This window comes from Spermophilus citellus (assembly GCF_964194105.1).
Source record: "Spermophilus citellus genome assembly, chromosome: 3".
Lineage (NCBI taxonomy): Eukaryota > Metazoa > Chordata > Mammalia > Rodentia > Sciuridae > Spermophilus > Spermophilus citellus.
In genome coordinates, this window is record NC_138184.1 from 218,662,762 (window position 1) to 218,683,402 (window position 20,641).

At 38.7% G+C, this 20,641-nt stretch overlaps 1 protein-coding gene across 2 annotated transcripts in view; it reads right to left on the reverse strand.

The window, feature by feature from the left end:
• The window catches only part of DENND11 (DENN domain containing 11), a 45,800-nt gene that overhangs the window by 23,917 nt on the left and 1,242 nt on the right, over positions 1–20,641 (reverse strand). Inside the window, exons 2-3 of one of the 2 annotated variants that reach the window (XM_081283026.1) lie at positions 7,823–7,922; positions 6,779–6,907 (exon numbers count right to left, since the gene is read on the reverse strand). In XM_081283026.1, coding sequence (XP_081139152.1) covers positions 6,779–6,907; positions 7,823–7,922 — 229 coding nt within the window. Of the gene's footprint in view, positions 1–6,748; positions 6,908–7,822; positions 7,923–20,641 lie in introns of both variants that reach the window. The other variant, XM_081283025.1, reaches the window with a different exon arrangement.

Below are 20,641 nucleotides of genomic sequence, written 5' to 3' on the forward strand. Positions count from 1 at the left end.
GGAACACCTTAGACAGATGGAATGGAACCTTAAAGAGGATACGAGACAGCAAATTCAAACAGTGAAAGAATACATTGAGAATGAATTACATAAACAGATAAAAGAAGAAGTTAAGCATCTTTATCAGGAGATAGAGATTATAAAAAAAATCAAACAATAATTCTAGAAATGAAGGAAACGATAAACCAAATTAAAAACTCAATTGAGAGTATCACTAACAGAGTGGAGCAAGTAGAAGCCAACGTCAGATAATGAAGACAAAATATATCATCTTGAAAAGAGTCTAGCCAACTCAGAAAGGCTGGTAAAAAATCACGAGAAAAACATCCAAGAGATTTGGGATAACATAAAAAAACCAAACTTACGAGTCATCGGGATAGTGGAAGGTACAGAGATTCAAACCAAGGGAATGAGTAACCTGCTGAATGAAATAATTACGGAAAACTTTCCAGAAATAAAAAAGGAAACAGATATACAAATTGTAGATGCATACAGGACACCGAGCACACAAAATCACAGTAGACCAACGCCAAGACACATTGTTATGAAGATATCCAATATACAGAACAAAGAGAAAATATTAAAACCTACAAGAGAAAAGAGGCAGATTACATTCAGGGGTAAACCAATAAGGTTAACAACGGATTTTTCATCACAAACGCTGAAAGCGAGAAGATCCTGGAACAACGTATTTCAAACAATGAAAGACAATGGATGCCAACCAAGAATTCTGTATCCAGCAAAATTAAGCTTCAGGTACGACAACGAAATAAAAATCTTTCATGATAAACAAAAGCTATAAGAATTTGCAGCCAGAAAAACCAGCATTGCTAAGCGTCCTGAGCAAAACACTACACGAGGAAGAAATGAAAAACAATAACCAAAACCATCAGTGGGAAGTGCCTCAGTAAAGACAGAGGATGGGGGGAACGCTAATCATAGAGAAACAAACTAAATTAGAAAAAAAAAATAATCAAACATGGCTGGTGGTACAAACCATATATCAATAGTAACTCTAAACGTTAATAGCTTAAACTCTAAAATAAAGCGACATAGGCTGGTAACATGGATTAAAAAAACAAATCCAACAATATGTTGCCTCCAGGAGACGCATCTGATTGGAAAACACATACACAGGCTCAAGGTGAAAGGTTGGGAAAAAATATACCACGCACACGGTCCTTGTAAGCAAGCAGGGGTGGCCATCCTCATATCGAATAAAATCAACATCAAGACTAAGTTAATCAAAAGGGATAAGGAAGGACATTATATACTGCTAAAAGGAACCATTCACCAACAAGACATAACAAATATCAATATTTATGCAGCAAATAATGGTGCTGCGACGTTCATAAAACAAATTCTCCTCAAGTTCAAGAATCAAATAGACCACAACACAATAATTATGGGTGACTTCAACACACCTCTCTCACCATTGGACAGATCCTCCAAACAAAAGTTGAATAAAGAAACTATAGAACTCAATATCACAATCAATAACCTAGACTTAACTGACATATATAGAATATAAAACCATCATCAAGTGGATATACTTTTTTCTCAGCAGCACATGGATCCTTCTCAAAAATAGACCATATATTATGCCATAGGCCAACCCTCAGTAAATATAAAGGGGTGGAGATAATACCATGCATTTTATCTGATCATAATGGAATGAAACTGGAAATCAATGATAAAAGAAGGAAGGAAAAATCCTACATCACATGGAAAATGAACAATATGTTACTGAATGATCAATGGGTTACAGAAGACATAAAGGAGGAAATCAAAAAATTCTTAGAGATAAATGAAAATACAGACACAACATATCAGAATCTATGGGACACAATGAAAGCAGTTTTAAGAGGGAAATTCATCGCCTGGAGGTCATTCCTCAAAAAAAGGAAAAAAACCAACAAATAAATGAGCTCACACTTCATCTCAAAGCCCTAGAAAAGGAAGAGCAAAACAACAGCAAATGTAGCAGAAGGCAAGAAATAATTGAAATCACAGCGGAAATCAACGAAATTGAAACAAAAGAAACTATTGAAAAAATTAACAAAACTAAAAGTTGGTTCTTCGTAAAAATAAATAAGATCGACAGACCCTTAGCCATGCTAACGAAGAGAAGAAGAGAGAGAACTCAAATTACTAACATACGGGATGAAAAAGGCAATATCACAACAGATGCTACAGAAATACAGAAGACAATTAGAAATTATTTTGAAAACCTATATTCCAATAAAATAGAAGATAGTGAAGACATCGATAAATTTCTTAGGTCATATGATTTGCCCAGACTGAGTCAGGAGGATACACAGAATTTAAACTGACCAATATCAATGGATGAAATTGAAGAAGCAATCAAAAGACTACCAACCAAGAAAAGCCCAGGACCGGATGGGTATACAGCGGAGTTTTACAAAACCTTTAAAGAAGAATTAATACCAATACTTTTCAAGTTATTTCAGGAAATAGAAAAAGAGGGAGCTCTGCCAAATTCATTCTATGAGGCCAACATCACCCTGATTCCGAAACCAGAAAAAGACACCTCAAAGAAAGAAAACTACAGACCAATACCTCTGATGAACCTAGATGCAAAAATCTTCAATAAAATTCTGGCAAATCGGATACAAAGGCACATCAAAAAAAATTGTGCACCATGATCAAGTAGGATTCATCCCTGGGATGCAAGGATGGTTCAATATACGGAAATCAATAAATGTTATTCACCACATCAATAGACTTAAAGATAAGAACCATATGATCATCTCGATAGATGCAGAAAAAGTATTCGACAAAGTACAGCATCCGTTTATGTTCAAGACATTAGAAAAACTAGGGATAACAGGAACTTACCTTGACATTGTAAAAGCTATCTATGCTAAGCCTCAGGCGAGCATCATTCTGAATGGAGAAAAATTGAAGGCATTCCCTCTAAAATCTGGAACAAGACAGGGATGCCCTCTATCACTACTTCTATTCAATATAGTTCTCGAAACACTGGCCAGAGCAATTAGACGAAAGAAATTAAAGGCATAAAAATAGGAAAAGAAGAACTTAAATTATCACTATTTGCAGATGACATGATTCTATACCTAGAAGACCCAAAAGGGTCTACAAACAAACTACTAGAACTAATAAATGAATTCAGCAAAGTGGCAGGATATAAAATCAACACGCATAAATCAAAAGCATTTCTGTATATCAGCGACAAAACTTCTGAAACGGAAATGAGGAAAAACACTCCATTCACAATATTCTCAAAAAAAAAACTAAAATACCTGGGAATCAACCTAACAAAAGACATGAAAGATTTATACAATGAAAACTGCAGAACCCTAAAGAGAGAGATAGAAGAAGACCTTAGAAGATGGAAAAATATACCCTGTTCATGGATAGGCAGAACTAACATCATCAAAATGGCAATATTACCAAAAGTTCTCTATAGGTTTAATGCAATGCCAATCAAAATCCCAATGGCGTTTCTTGTAGAAATAGATAAAGCAATCATGAAATTCATATGGAAAAATAAAAGACCCAGAATAGCAAAAGCAATTCTAAGCAGGAAGTATGAATCAGGCGGTATAGCAATACCAGATTTCAAACTATATTACAGAGCAACAGTAACAAAAACAGCATGGTACTGGTACCAAAACAGGCGGGTGGACCAATGGTACATAATAGAGGACACAGAGACTAATCCACAAAGCTACAACTATCTTATATTTGATAAAGGAGCTAAAAGCATGCAATGGAGGAAGGATAGCATCTTCAACAAATGGTGTTGGGAAAACTGGAAATCCATATGCAACAAAATGAAACTAAATCCCCTCCTCTCGCCATACACAAAAGTTAACTCAAAATGGATCAAAGAGCTAGATATCAAATCAGAGACTCTGCGTCTGATAGAAGAAAAAGTTGGCTCCGTTCTACATATTGTGGGGTCGGGCTCCAAATTACTTAATAGGACACCCATAGCACAAGAGTTAATAACAAGAATCAACAAATGGGACTTTCTTACACTGAAAAGTTTTTTCTCAGCAAGAGAAACAATAAGAGAGGTAAATAGGGAGCCTACATCATGAGAACAAATTTTTACTCCTCACACTTCAGATAGAGCCCTAATATCCAGAGTATACAAAGAACTCAAAAAATTAGACAATAAGATAACAAATAACCCAATCAACAAATGGGCCAAGGACCTGAGCAGACACTTCTCAGAGGAGGACATACAATCAATCAACAAGTACATGAAAAAATGCTCACCATCTCTAGCAGTCAGGGAAATGCAAATCAAAACCACCCTAAGATACCATCTCACTCCAGTAAGATTGGCAGCCATTATGAAGTCAAACAACAACAAGTGCTGGCGAGGATGTGGGGAAAAGGGTACTCTTGTACATTGCTCGTGGGACTGCAAATTGGTGCAGCCAATTTGGAAAGCAGTATGGAGATTCCTGGGAAAGCTGGGAATGGAACCACCATTTGACCCAGCTATTGCCCTTCTCGGACTATTCCCTGAAGACCTTAAAAGAGCATACTACAGGGATACTGCCACATCGATGTTCATAGCAGCACAATTCACAATTGCTAGACTGTGGAACCAAACCAGATGCCCTTCAATAGATGAATGGATAAAAAAAATGTGGCATTTATACACCATGGAGTATTACGCAGCACTAAAAAATGACAAAATCATCGAATTTGCAGGGAAATGGATGGCACTAGAGCAGATCATGCTTAGTGAAGCTAGCCAATCCCTAAAAAACAAACACCAAATGTCTTCTTTGATATAATGAGAGCAACTAAGAACAGAGCAGGGAGGAAGAGCAGGAAGAAAAGATTAACATTAAACAGAGACATGAGGTGGGAGGGAAAGGGAGAGAAAAGGGAAACTGCATGGGAATGGAGGGAGACCCTCATTGTTATACAAAATTACATATAAGAGGTTGTGAGGGGAATGGGATAATAAATAAGGAGGGAAATGAATTACAGTAGATGTGGTAGAGAGAGAAGATGGGAGGGGAGGGGAGGGGGGATAGAAGAGGATGGGAAAGGTAGCAGAATACAACAGTTACTAATAGGGCATTATGTAAAAATGTGGATGTGTAACCGATGTGCTTCTGCAATCTGTATTTGGGGTAAAAGTGGGAGTTCATAACCCACTTGAATCTAATGTATGAAATATGATATGTCAAGAGCTTTGTAATGTTTTGAACAACCAATTAAAAAAAAGACCTTTAAAAAAAATACTATACTTTCTCAGAAGGATCTTAAACTAGGAAGTAGGAAGACAATAAAATAAAAATTTAAAATGCATTATTTAGTGTTTCCTCCTCAGTGCCTACTATAAAAGATAAATAAATAAATAAATAAAATAAAATAAAAGATATTGTGTCCACCTAAAGAAAAAAAATAATATATTGACTATTTTTGATATTAATTTTTTAAAAAGAAATAACTTCCTAAAGGTTTCAGGATACCCATAAAAAATGTTCCTTTCTAAAAACTCCATAATATTACTTCTTTTTAAAATGTTTTTTTTTTTTTTTGTAGTTATAGATGGACAGCATACCTTTGTTTATTTTTATATGGTGCTAAAAATCAAACCTAGTGCCTCACATGTCCTAGGCAAGCACTCTGCCACTGAGCTACAGTCTCAGCAATTATAATACTTCTGAGGAAATATTGCAAACACATGAAAAAAAAAGATGCAGAGATGTTCATCATTACAGCTGAGCTCCAGAATGCAGAGAAGCGGCGAGAAGAAAAAAGAAAGGAAGAAAGGAAGAAAGAAAGAACAAGAAACATGCTAAATGCTCAACCATAGGGAATAACCATATATACTTCAGGACAGATCCAGCTTTTCTGATCTTTACAAGTGAAACTATGCTTAACATATTTCATCAAAATTGCCTGTTTGAAAAAGTAAATCTTCAAATTAATAAACTATTAATCCTATCTTTGCAAAGTATTTCCACTCTAAAATGATATTCACTGATACTGACAATGGATCTTTGAATGTTAATATTTGAGAGGAATTTTTTATTATTTTGTATTTTAAATATTAAAATAATAAACATACTTTTTCACAAATAATAAATTTCATGTTGTTTCAAGATAGGTATTTCTTAAAAATTTTTAAATAATGATAAATTCTAAAGGAATGGCCTACAAAAGTCTTTATACAAGGATGATGCCAAGTATTTTCTTTAAGTATAAAAACATATATCAGAAAAGAGGCAAATATGCTAAAATTTTAACAGTGATTTTAGGATTAGAGATAGATTTCCCCTCATAATCTGAAAGGTAATTAGGTTACTTGCATAAAAAAAAAAAAAAAAACAAAAAAAAAAAACAGTAACTAATAGTTTTGCTGCTTCTGTTAAAAATTCTCCTCCCATGACCCCAAATAATTATACATAAAAGAAGTTTAAAGTCTGCCTGACCACTGGGTCAAAGAGCTAATTATTGTGTCTTAGGGTAAACAAAGATCATGTACATTTCAACAAATTATTCAACTACGTGCGATGAGAGCATTAGTATGAACTGAAAGCAAACTCACCCAGCACTCATTACACCATGAAGGACTATTTTACAAGATGTTGGCAGAAAGAAAAAGACCATCCCACGCCTCCTGGAAGGGCACCTGTGGTTCTGGCACAACCTCCATCTCCAGGGACTGGTCTCATGCGCCAGCTGGCAGGCCCTGTTGCCACCCCACACCTGTATGGAAGCCACGTACCGAACCTGGTTTTCCAAGAAGTGCATGTACCGGTAGAGCAGGGTGTAGGAGGGCGAGAGGATGCCCACGGACTTCATTCGTGCACCCCGCTCCAGCTCACTTTCCACGGGCATGTTGGCGAAGCAGGCCAGGCCGAAGAAAGGCCCCTTTCGAAAATAGCTAAAATAGACCAAATATATAGTGGGGCTCAAAATCAGGAAGAGATTTTGTTTTGTTTTCTTTTGCTCTCTTTTTTCTTTAAGATGCAATTCCAAACTAAATAAATTGTATCCAGAGCTCCAAATAACAAAGTTCAGCCTTAAAACAAGCCACTTGACCTCACAGAAGAGACAAAGCTCACAGGGATATTAAACTCGCCAGCTGAGGGTCATCCAGCTGGAGTCAGGACATCTGGTGAGCTTGCTGCTCAATTGCCCATGACCATGGACATATGGACACAGTCCTGTCCCATCCTGACCAGGATGGGGTAGCCAGACCAAGATCCATCTCTAAGCCCCTCTGGAACTAGCTGCCTATTTTCTTGGCATAAACCATGATGATTCTTCTCTCACTTCCTGACCCTCTGAAGTTTTCAATACTTCTGCCACTTTATTTTCTTCCCCTTTCTCACACTCTATCAGCTATGGTTTCAGTACAAATGGATTAAAGCTACAAAATTACCCTTAAGGTCTTTCTGCTTGCTCTTCCTCATAAAACTCACAATGCACCAATTACACGGGACTAAAAACTGGCTTTACTTAAAGCTGGAATTCCAACTTTCGGCACCTAGATGTCTTCAGTTAATCGACACTAAGCTGAAAACCACATCAAGCAAGGTCCACATTATTTCTTAGCAAGTCAGAGAACCTCTATGGTAGGGGTTCTTACCTTTAGGGGATCATGAAACCCACTGAGAACTTGATGAAAGCTAGAGACCTTATTGCTGGAAAACTAATATGAGCACAAACTATGCATATATTTTCAGAACATTTTTATACACCCTATCTGAATACCCCATAACAGCTCTTGTGCTCTGGAGAGAGTCAGGGGTGGGTGGAAGGAAATGATACAAGACTGAGGTTTGGAAGTACTTACATGAAGTCAGATTGAATTTTATGGGACCCACTGGCCATAGACTTGAATTCAACACCTTCAAGGTCAATGTCTTGAGGTAAGCACCATTCTACCATGTTTCCTGTGGGAAAGGGAGGATACAAGTTAAAAGAAACAAGATTATTCAAAGAAAAGGGCTTTATATGTACCACACATGGCTTCTCAAATATGTACAGCTGACAGCCTGGTACAGAGCCACACAGATGCTCATGGGTTTGTCTCACGCAGGACCCAATGGATTACCCCACAGGACCAGGGGATGGGCAGTAAGGGAACCCTATCTCTGCTTCATTTGAACAGTCTCTTTTGGCTGATTGTCTTGGGTTCCGCCATTCTTCTCAGCCACTTCCAGATCTCCCTCTCATGGCCTCCCTTCTGCCCTCATTTCCTTATCTCACATGCTCCCTTAATCCCTCAGGATCTTGTTTCCATCTCACCTTTCTTCAGACACTAATGACTTTGATGAGTCCCAAAACTCTTGTTTTTAAAAAATCCTCATTCCCACTGACCTCTTTGTGGTATGTGTCAATTCTTAAAAGCTTCTCTCCTTTCCACTGATTTCCCAGACAGAATACTATTTTGGATCTTTCCTCACTCCTCTGATCAGTGTGGTTCTGCTTTCCACCCTCTTTCTCCTCTGTCCCCAAATGTGGCCCTTCTTCAAGAGTCAACTGTCAGTTCTTTGCTTCCATATTTGGGGGACAAAGTCTCTCATCATTAATTACTGAGGTCAACTTTGGAGACACAAAATAGAACAAGACACAGCCCTGATCATGAAGAGTCCAAAGACAAAGAAAAAAAGAAAGAGAAGGGTGAGTGCTGTCACAGAAGGTGGAACTTCAGAATGCAGCAAGGACAAACGTCTGCCAGACTGAGGGAATCCAGAGAACGCCTTGGAATACTCCCTATTGTTTTCATGCCTATTCCAAATTTTTTCAAAATAAAACACTAAGTTACTTGTGAGATTTTACTTCTGAACAAACTTCCTATTAAACACTCCACACCCTAATTTTCTGGGCATCAAAAAGGCCATCCATAATCCCAGTCAACAACAGTGTGTCAGGTACTCGTGTGAGGCATCAGAGAACACAGTCTGGCCTTCCCAGGCAGCAGACAGCCACAGGCGTATACAGTCCCACTAGGCGTTTTCAAGTAGTTTATTTGCAAAGGAGGAATCCTGATTCTAGCCAACTAATGAATTCACTAAAACAAAAAGCATGAAAAGGGAATAGAAATTTCCTAAAACAGAAAGACTAGAATAATAGTGTGCCTGCCAAGGTAATGGACAAGAAAGAGTGGTAAGAGGGTAAGCTTGGGAATAACAGTAAGGATTTGAAGCATAAGTTCCCTCACATTCCTGTATTCCTCTCCTTCCATCCATGTTTATTATGTTCATAGTTCAGTGGGGCTTCCCCTGTGGAATGCATCGGGACAGCTGGGGAATTTATAAAAGTGCCAGAGACCTTGCTGAGTTCTACAGAATCAATCTCTCCTTGCCCTGCCACACAGAAGATTCTGCTGATGTGTGCCAGAGGTGAGAATCCATGTGAGGGCCTCTTTCATCCCAATGACAACACATGGCCAGCACGGAAGAGGGAAAACCAGGACAGAGCCACCATGGCCCTCTGTAGGTTCTGTCTTCCTTTTTCTCCACCAAGCTGTGTCTTCCAGTGCCCACTGCCTTTCCCTTCCCCACTCCACAGGTTCCCACTTAGTTTTCTTTCTCCAACACAGCCTGTCTACAACTGCTCAACAGCTTGTAAAAACTCTAATGTATCTAAACTTTGTACCGAAGTATAACCAGAGCACAAATTACAACTACACAACCCATTCGATTTACCTAAATTTAACACACCTGTATAATTACAGCCCAGTTCAGGAAGCAGAAAGTTATCTGCATACCAAAGGCCCCCTCAGAGCCCTCCAAGTCATCTTCTCTCTCAAGACCCTGACTTCATGAATTAGCTTTGTTCTTTTTGAAATTTCTATAAATGCAGTCATAGTTTTTCTGTCTTCTTTTGCTCAATATACTTGTAGGAGACACCCACCTTCATGCATGTGGCAACAATTTGTTCTTCTATGACTTCTATCATATGCCTAGCAGTTCATCTGCTTAACTGTTGATGCCCCTTTAGTTTATTTTCAGTTTAAATCTACTGCAACCAGCACTGCTGTGAACAAAATTCTGTACTTGTCGTCTGGTGAATATATGTGTAGTATCTCTGTAAAGCACTAACCTGGTTATACTAAACTATTCTCAGAATTCCCTTACTTGTATATTTCCAGTTGAGATTTGGAAGTCAGAAGTGAAACAGTAGCCATGTTGTGTTCACATGAGCATGGGAGCATCAGGCAGCTCACCTCCATTGTGGCTTGTCACAGGCTCAGCACAGAGGTGAGAGGCAGCAGCCAGGCCTGCCAATACTAGATGCTCCTTCAGCTTCTCTGACTTCTAAGCTAGGTGTTTTTTCAACTCCATAATGAAGGACACCAGCTCTTCCTATAGGAGATCCACGTCTTGGAGTCTGACCCAGCCAGGTTCCTGTCCATCATAAGTTCCAGACATTCCCCTTTCTACCTTTTTGCCCTTCCTCCATGACTGTGTACTAAATAGACCTCAAGCTGCATCTCAGACACAAGACCACAGCTTTCACAGGCTGCCCACCAGCTCCCACTGTTCCACCGAACAATTCCTGCAGGAAATCCTTTTATATTTCTCCTCATTCTACTCCCCTGATTGACTGAACTTTGACTGAAACAACATGCACACATTTCTGTTGACTATATCCCTAAAAGCAGAATTGCTTTAAACTAAGGAAACCTCTATGATTCTTAAGCTTATGTTAATAGAGTTTCTGCAAAAAAAGAAAAAAATTAAAAGCTGTAAAGGGGATTTTTTTTAAACCAAATTATCTTTTTTGGGGGGTAGGTGGGATTGAACTCAGGGGCACTCAATCACTGGGCCACATCCCTAGCCCTATTTTGTATTTTTTATTTAGAGACAGTGTCTCACTGAGCTGCTTAGTGCCTCCCTGTTGCTGAAGCTGGTTTGAATTCACGATCTTCCTGCCTAAACCTCCCAAACTGCTTGGGATTACAGGTGTGTGTCACCACACGTGGCTTCGCCAAATTATCTTAAGTGAAACCAAGATGGACACATTTCTTTACTGTAAGGACTTCTCAGAGCCTTTAATATGCCATTCTATGTTGTGAATCTCAATGAGATCAAAATATTGCTTAATGTTTCCCAAAATTATTTGGCTACTACACATGCTTTTATGGAGCATCTTAAGGGATTAATTTTATAGAAGGCATTTTTGCCTTTTTTTTTTTTTAACAATTTCTAAGCTGCAAGCTGTCCTCAATATCCTCTCTACCTTTCTTATATGGTCTAAAACTCACCGTTTTTATATTGGTACATGGCCTCCCAAAGAAGACTGTTTCTCAGTACCTTCTTGCATGCAGGCTATGTGAGTAAATTCTGGCCAGCAGAATGTGGACAGAAGTATGTAGTTTCTATACTGTGCCTGAAGAGAAGAAGCTGCCCTTTTCTCCATTCTGCTGTCTGGAATGTGGACGTGGTGATATAGCATGGCAGAGATGATGGAATCATAAGCCAACATAAGCCCACATCACTGGAAGACTCTGGGGGATCTGAGCCAGTATTCCACCCCTCGGCCAGCTACCTACAGTCACTTGAAAAAGAAATGAAATCCTATCTTGACTAAACCACAGTTAATTCGGATTACTGGCATTTATGGCAAAACCTATGTCCTACTTAATACAACTGACCTAGAGGATACAATCCCCAACCCTTAGCTGGTTCTCAACGCCCTCCTTGTTCCTCTGTGCCTGATAAATCACAGAAATGGAAAGAACCCAAAGGAGGAGATGACATCCTGTTGGTTACAGGATGGACTTCTAGATGGGCACAAGTCCCTCTGCGTTGAGAGGAAGATCCATCAGGACCAGGATGGTGAATCATGGGGCAGAAGCTCCAGAATGCCACTCTGGCAAGAGTTATCTTAACCCCACAGGACGTACATTTCTTCTAACACATTTCTTGAATGAAAGGAAAGCAGATACAGTTATAGTGGCTCTTATCCCAACCTATTATAATGTCTTGGACGTCTATCTTGAGGAATCTGTGAACTTCTAAAGGCAGGAACTCTGCTTGTTTGCCTTCACATCTCAACAAATCACAGTGCCTAGCACAGGCCAGGAAGGGAATTTTTAAAAATCTAAACAAAATAAAACAAAAAAAAACCCACAAAAACAGTTTAAAAGCTAATTGATGAATCAGTATTAATACCCTGGAATTGGTAACTACTGTGGATATGAAGGAATATGACCTCATTGTGTCTGAGGTCTTATATCTACTTTCAAATGACTCAGAGAGGAGGGGGATATATATCTATATCTGTTTATGATAAGTTCCACTGATTTCATTTGCTTAGTTTGTGTCATACAATTGATAAATTAAGGAACAATTTGAACACAGAGAATCTCACATTTGCTTACGCAATAGGTTCAATAAAATCCTAATGAAAACCTCACAACATTATCTAGCACATACTGACAAATTAATTCTAAAGTTTGTATGGAAAGGCAAAAGACCCAAAATATTCAACACAATTCTGAAGAATAAAGTTGGAAGACTAAAATTATCCAATGTCAAGACTTACTATAAAACCACCATAATCAAGATAATATGATACTGGAGAAATATCAGAAAAAAAATTAGTGGAATAGAACAGGAAATCCAGAAACAGATCCATAGCAGAATATTTGACACATCTTTGCCATAAAGCAAAGGCAATGGAGAAAAGAGTCTTTTCAACAAATGATGTGGGGTGTGTGAACATTCACGTGCAAAAAAAAAAAAAAACTGGATACAAACCTTATGCCTGTCACAAAACTTAATTCAATATGCAGAGCAGACCCAACCATAAAATGCAAAATCATAAAACCTTCTAGAAGATTTTCCTAGGAGAAAATCTAGTCTTAGGTTTAGCAATGAGCTTTTAACTACAATACCCAAAGTACAAACCATGAAAGAAAAATTGATAAGGTGAACTTCATTAAACTTAAAAACTTATAATGTGTGAAACACACTATCAAGATAATTAAAAGAAAAGCCAGTGTGAAAGAAAATATTTGCTAAATATATAACTGATAAATGACTGTTTTCTGAACCACACAAAGAATTCTTACAATCCAACTATTAGAAAACAAACAATCCAATTTTTAAAATAGGCAAAAGACCTGGACACTTTATCAGAGAAGGTAAACAATAGCAAATAAGTATATGAAAAAATGTTGATCATTATACCTCATCAGGGAATTATAAACTGAAACAATGATGAGATACCACTAGGCTCCTAGTAGCATGGCTAAAATTCAAAACACCCAATGTTGACAAGAATGTGGATTAAGAACTCTCATTTATTGCTGGTGCAACCAAACAGTACTGTAGGGCCACTCTAAAAGACAGTCTGGTGATATCTTTACAAAACTAAACATAGTCTTATCATATGATCCAGTAGTCATGTTTCCTTGTAGTTATCCAAATGAGTTGAAACCTATATCCACACAAAAACCTACAAACATGTTTATGGGGGCAGTTTATCCACAATGCCCCAAACTGGAAGCAAAAAAAAAAAAAAATGTCCTTCTGTAAGTAAACGAATAAACAAACTGTGGGATATCCATAAAATGAAATAGTGTTCAGAAATAAAAAGAAACGAGCCATGGAGTCATGAAAAAATACAGAGAAACCCTAAATGCATACAGTCAAAAAGACTATATACTGTATAAATCCAATCATGTGACATTCTTGACAAAGGCAAAATTATAGCCACAGGAAAATAATCCATAAGAAGGGAGGAATAAGCAGGTAGTGCACAAGGGATTTTTAGGACAGTGAAGCTACTCTGTATGTTACTGATATGGTGGATAGATAATCTTTCTGAATTCTTTAAAACCCACAGAATGGTATAGCAGAGTGAACCCTAATGTAAAGGTTAATAAATTCATACAATAAGGTAATAATACTGGCTCATCAATTGTAACAAATAAACCATACTAATGAAAGATGTTAATAACAGAGGGAAACTATATATGGAGTTGGGGGAGGTGGTATAAAGGGAATCTTCTGTACTTTCTGCTTAAAGTTTTCTCTAAGCCTTAAAAAATTTTAATTGATGAGTTAACCTAGGTTAATTGCCCTAGGATGGCAATGATATTATGGCTATACAGAAAAAAAAGCCTTAGATTTATATTGAAGTATTGACAAATTAAAAAGTCATGGCAACTCACTTTCAAATAGCTCCATAAAGATAAATGTATATAAATATAAAATATCCACCGCACACAGTCAGTTCTTCTATAACACTTGATAAATGTTCCAAGACAATGATATCAGAGAATAATTTGATTGTAGGGAATTTCACATTTGTTTACACATGATAAGAAGCTGTGGATTCAGAAAACAATATTAATGAACCATGAAGGAAAACCCCCAAATTCACCTTAGACTTGTACCTGCCACCTCAGGTCACCATGTATCATGAGCCACTCCTACCTACCTCTAGTGTCACAATTTTCCATTGCTTTCAGATAGCCCTTCTTCTACTATTTCACTGTGACTTACAAATCCAACCCTTCTGACACTCCCATACACAAGCTCCAGGTCTTCCAAAGGTGAAGTTCCATCTTTATTTAGTATGTATGTGTTTTATAACTATTTAATGTAGGCAAAAAGTTTTATCATTTGTATTAACTTCCTTTGTTTAAAAGAAAAAATATGTCCCTGACAAAGTTTTTTTAAAATATATATATATTTTTTTTAATATATATACATATATATATATATATTTATATTTAGTTGTTGATGGTCCTTTATTTGCTTATTTATATGTGGTGACAAAGTTTTTGAGGGCTTGTCTGTGACTCTGTTTTTCTCAGGAGCCCTGTGATTTTTCATAACAGAGAGAATTTTGGAGCAGGTATTTCAAGTTCAAGGAAATTGACGATATAAGGACCAAGGCAATATGGCAACTGTCAACAGATGGGACTCTATGTGAGGAGATACAGATTCTCACATTAATATCCTTTCAACTTTTCTGAGATTGAATGAATTTCAACATACAGATTTGGAAAAACAATTCAAATAGTAGAAATGGAAAACATAAAGGACTTTGCAAAACCAAACCAATTGAGAGAATGTATGATAGCCAAAAAGAATTAACATGACTTGAGGTTGCTCTTCTATAGAAATACTGCAGACTGGAAACAAAAGTATATATGGAACATACAGGGGTTTAAAGGAAAGTACAAAATTGCAAAATAAATAAATAAATAAATAAAAATAGCATTTCTTATAGGAAGCCATTTAATGGCAGAAAAACCTTACATTGAATGCCACCTATCATTCATACTCTATGCTCTGAGCCTTTTCAAATATCCTCATTATATTAATGAAAACTTAACCAAGAAGCTGGAATCTGGAAGGATTGAACAAGAGAATCCTCAAAAAGAGGAGTTGCCACTGGCAACGTGCCCTTCCCTAACCTGTTCTTCTTCCAAACCCACATCCTCCCTCTTCTTGGGCCACATCTTGGGCCTATCCCAGGTACCTGTGGACACTGCCTCACCTCTTCTGCAAAGATAATTTATAAGGAGGAGTTCACAAGACCAAGGGAGGAACAAATGTGGCAATCTGTATTGTGTACATTCAGCCTGTCACTCAATAAATATTGGTGGAGCATAACTCGTCAGCACAGTGCCAGGTGCTCAGCTCATGCAAAAGCACGTGTGTCCTTGTTTAAAGGAACCTGGACTAACAGATTGCTGGGCTGGCAGCTCAGTTACCAGGGAAGCCAGAAAGGCTGTGGATGTACAGATGGTCTGAACTCTGCTACTTCAGTGCTCCAAAAGTCAGCCTAGTGGGTGTGCATGAGAGAGCCTCCAGAGTTGGTGTTTTAGAAGAGTCTAGGCGAAGCGAGATAGAGGCTGTATACCATCTACATAAAGGATTGCCTCTGTCTTCCAACTATTCTGCTTAAATGTAAAATGGCCTTACCCCCGGGGCATTCAAGAATTCATCAACCATCATTTCTGAGGAATAAAAGACAGTGGCTACTGTTACTGCTGCCTCATAAAAAGTCCCTCTTAAGGGCTGGGGATGTGGCTCAAGCGGTAGCGCGCTCGCCTGGCATGCATGCGGCCCGGGTTCGATCCTCAGCACCACATACCAACAAAGATGTTGTGTCCGCTGAGAACTAAAAAATAAATATTAAAAATTCTCTCTCTCTCTCTCTCCTCTCTCACTCTCTCTTTAAAAAAAAAGTCCCTCTTAAAATATTTAGGGTAGAGAAAGTAGTGCTCTTGAACTAAAATGATCTTTAATGGGAAATATGTGACATTTTTTTCTTTTTCCTTCCTCTGTTGGGTGGCTCCAGTCAAGCACTTCCTCTTGAGATCTTCATATACTGAATGGTGACTGCCCCAGCATGACATCCTCTTACAGCTCCTCTGACCCAAGAGAGGACTGAGCTCTCTACAGTTCCCTCCAACATGTGTCTTCAGTTTAATCTGTCAGCTTCCTCCCATTAGTGTACACACACATATCCCCTAATTCCAGCTGAATCTTGTCTCAGCAATTAAGGCAAAAATCCAAGAGCATTCTTGGTCCTGACAACACAATTCTTTTGTATAAATCACCTCTTTAGGGACCACCAAATCCCAGAGATGGAAGAAACTTCAACAGAGTAATTGGTTCAGACCCCAACCTGCCCATATCAATTGACTTTTGACTTGAAACACCAAATAGGATGAGGGCACATGCAAAGAAAAGAGAGAAAGAGTCAATACAAAGATCCCTGAGTTAGGCAGAACTTAATCCTGGTGATTGCAAGTCAGCCATATGTCAGTCTGTGGCTGAATTTCAATGCATTACTTTTACATAGAAAAAAATTCCAATTCACAGACCCCATCTGATTTCTTACTGGGAAGTGAATGGGGTGGTGGGTTATAGGGAAATAATGCAGGTCCAGGAGTCAGGTAGACCCTGGCTCTGGCCCCACCGCTCTGACCAGCCCACTTCATAGCTTTGTGCATCTGCTTTTCTCATCATTACAATGAAGACTGTTGGGAGAATCTGGGGCAAGGTCCATAAAGCCTGTAGCACATACTGGACATGCAGCAAGTGGTAGATATTACGATGCCCTCTCCAGTTTTTCTTCCTATAGATTTCAAGAGGGAAAACTTAACTTACAAGAGATGGCTACAAACTGGCTTTCCCTTAAAAAACCACAAACAGGTGAATTTCCAATAGCCAAGGAAAGATTCTGCCAGTGTGGGATTCATCAAATCAATCACAACTGCATTCAAAATCAACCACAATTGTATTCCACTGACATCTGATGGAAAACACAGAGAAAGCACAGTGACCTAGGAGGCTTCCTTGTTGGGCATCAGAGCAGGCTTTTCCTTTGCCTGTGAGCTTGCCCTTCTCAGCACTGCTCTTTGCATTTCCAAATTTTTCCATTCTCACTCACTCTGTCACTACACCCCCCCCCCCCCATTGCTGGGGCCATTTACTATCTGAACCGAGTCAGCTGACCTGGGCAGGTTCCAAGCTATGCCTTAGGCACCAGACCAAACCCTAAACTCACTGTGCCTTTCCACTGGCTCTGTTGTTAAAAGAAATGCTATATCTTCTTGACTGTACAAGAAATCTATGGAGATTAAAATTAGTATGTGTGAGCAATTGAAAATATGCCCATCTGACATAAGCATGGAACCTCTAGGTGCACTAAATGAAACAGGTGATTAGATATAATTCAGGCATTGGCTAGAGGCCGAGGGAGAACAGATAGCAATTCTCTTCTAATCTGGAAGACTAAAAGAAGAAACAGCTTGAAAACCTTACCAGATGACATGACCTACAACCATTTTCTCCCCTTCCAAGTCATCCCAATATAAACACACAAAGCATAGAAGTTTCCCCCAGATACCCACAAAACGGCTCTGGGTGAAATGTAGAGGTGTAAAATGAATCTCTCATAGAGAAACAATAGAAATAGGTGGACTCAGGTGACCATGAACTGCAGGTCCAAAGCTTCATCAACCTCAGGCCCACACATAGTCCTGGCACACTGGGGAGACAGCTACTGCTATCACCACGGGGCATCCCAAGTGTAACAAAATCTTTTCCTTTAAGCAGAGAAGACAAAATATTACTAGAATCCCAAAGAACAAAATAAAAACTAAAATCAGGAACTAAATTATGGGGTTAACACAATGAAAAAGCAATATTCTGGCTGCCAACCCCTTCCACTTGGCTTGCAGAATTAGCATCTGGGCCTGATTTCAATAGCAGCTTTGTAGCCCAGACGGCCAGCACCACCATCCTACATCTAGCTCCCTGCTCCAGATAAAGTGGGTGCATGTGTGTGTGCGTGCGCAAGTGTGTGTGTATGTATGTGTGGGTACTTCCAAGAATACATGCCGACATGCACCTCACCTTTAACCCAAAGCCCCTAGTATATGTATCATTTATAGATCAAACAACTAAAATTTCAAGCCATGAGTCCAGTGAAAATAGTCTTTGTTTCTACCTTCTCGGATTTTTCTTACAGATGCCCTATCCAGCTTTCCAAAACTTGTATCTAAAAGTGTAAAAGAATTTTTCTTATTTTCATTCACCAGCTGGAGAATCACTGAGCAGATTTTTGCCCGAAGACATTCTAAAGAGATCCACTTTTCCCTAACACTCTCTTACATCAACTTCCTTACAGATGAACCACAGCTACAGTTCTCTCCTCTCCCCTTCAGCCTCTTCCTCCCCTCCCCTTCTCTCCCCCCCCCACCCCAGATTTGGACACCTACAATAGTAAGCCACATTGGATGAGAGGATGCATGAAATGCCCATGACCTGGGCAGTAAGTGACTTATGAATGGAAACTGAGGGCATGGGTGGGAGACTTGAGGGAGAGACTAAGCAGAGAGACAGAAAGTATAGACAAATCCTCCCACCTAGCAATTTCTGTGATATGCTCAGATTTTGGTAAAGAAGCAGTATCCCCTTTTCTACTTTTGGAAACACAGGCTAAGGGAGGGCAAAAGTCTGGCTGGACCCCAATATTAAGTAGGAAAATACAGCAGATTTGCCTCAGAAGAGTAAGGAAAACCATAGTCTAAAGTTAGGAGATACAATTATGGTCCCTCCAGCACATGAGGTACCTGTGGGCCTCATCTCTCCTGAACCTGACTTCCAAAAACACCACACAGGACCACCAGGTGCTTTCTGACCGTCATGGTCCTAATGCTAAACTTTGAGGCCCAGTGAACTTCAGTAACATTTATTCACTTGTCTTCTACTTTTAAAAGTTGTGCCATATAACTTTATCTCATCTAAGTACTATCCTATTATTTTTTACAGAATGAAAAGTGCCATTAGGATTGGGAGAGATAAAAGAGAGACAAGTTTACAGAAAAAACAACTGCTCCCCTCCCACCAAAATACCAATGAAAGTTAACAGTGCTCACACACAGCATGCCTCTCTCCTTCTTCCTCCTAGATCCCTACATAAGTAATGATGGGATCTTAAGGAGCAGAGGTTCAGGCAGTGTAGCCTACTAGAAAGAAACTAGACAGAGTCACGTATTTATTGGTTAGTTAACATTTCCAAAGTACTTTGCCATCCTTGATGTATATCCTACATATAATCATTAATTTATAAATTAGAATTAAATCAAACAAGATTATAGTAAAATACCTGCACAAAGTGTCACAACATTAGTTATAACACATACTTTCCACATCAGCCTTAGTCTGAAAGTCATGACACATATCCACTCCATACATACAAACCCACAAAACCATTCTTATTGTCTGTGACTGACAAAGTATTACGGAAGGCCCTAGCTCTTGGGTGCCTTTATAAATTGGTTGATGCCAATTATAAAATGATCAACACAAATAATTGACAAATACCAATAACTGATCAATTGTCAATATTATCAGCTCTGTGATTAGCATAGGATTTTCTTTTCCTGTTCCTAGGCTTATCATCAGAGAGCTACCACTACTGAATCAGACCCATTAATGATCTCTTTCCATTTCTTCAGTTACTTTTAAATACTTGCCAGTACTTTTAAATACTTACTTTTAAATACTTATACTCCCATCTATTTACCTGGTGATGGGGTAAGGCGTAAGGAATATAATTTGTTACAAAGTACCTAATTTTGACTAGTCCAATATTTTCCATACTGTTGGTATCTGGAAATCCCAGTCATATTTGAATCAAGCAGCACATGTGATAAGCTTAAAAAAAAAAGGTAGAAAATACCAATATGCACAATGTAGAAGGGATCGGCACTATTTCATGAAATTTTGATTTCCATTGGGTACACTGCCTATGATGGGAGTGTATTGGCTGCGAAATGTTTCATATGGTGGGTCAAATCAAAAATATGAAAGCCACTGGAATGGGGCAAAAGAATTATCAGGATTCAGAAAGGCATGAGTTCATCTCCCCACAAAACTTGTCACCAAAAGAGGGACTTACTCCTGGGTGAATCCCACATTCTGCAGGTGACTTGCCAGCTCCGAATCCTTTACCAAAGTTAAGTTACCCTGCCTGGAAGCCATCATCTTCTATCAAATCTGAGACCCCTCATCCAGATCAGAACGTTTTCCCTCCATCCCTCCCCACACCACCCCTACCCACAAGCCTGGAAGGAATGCCCCAGAAAGCAGCAAATACTTTTCCTTCCAGACAGGCACTCCAA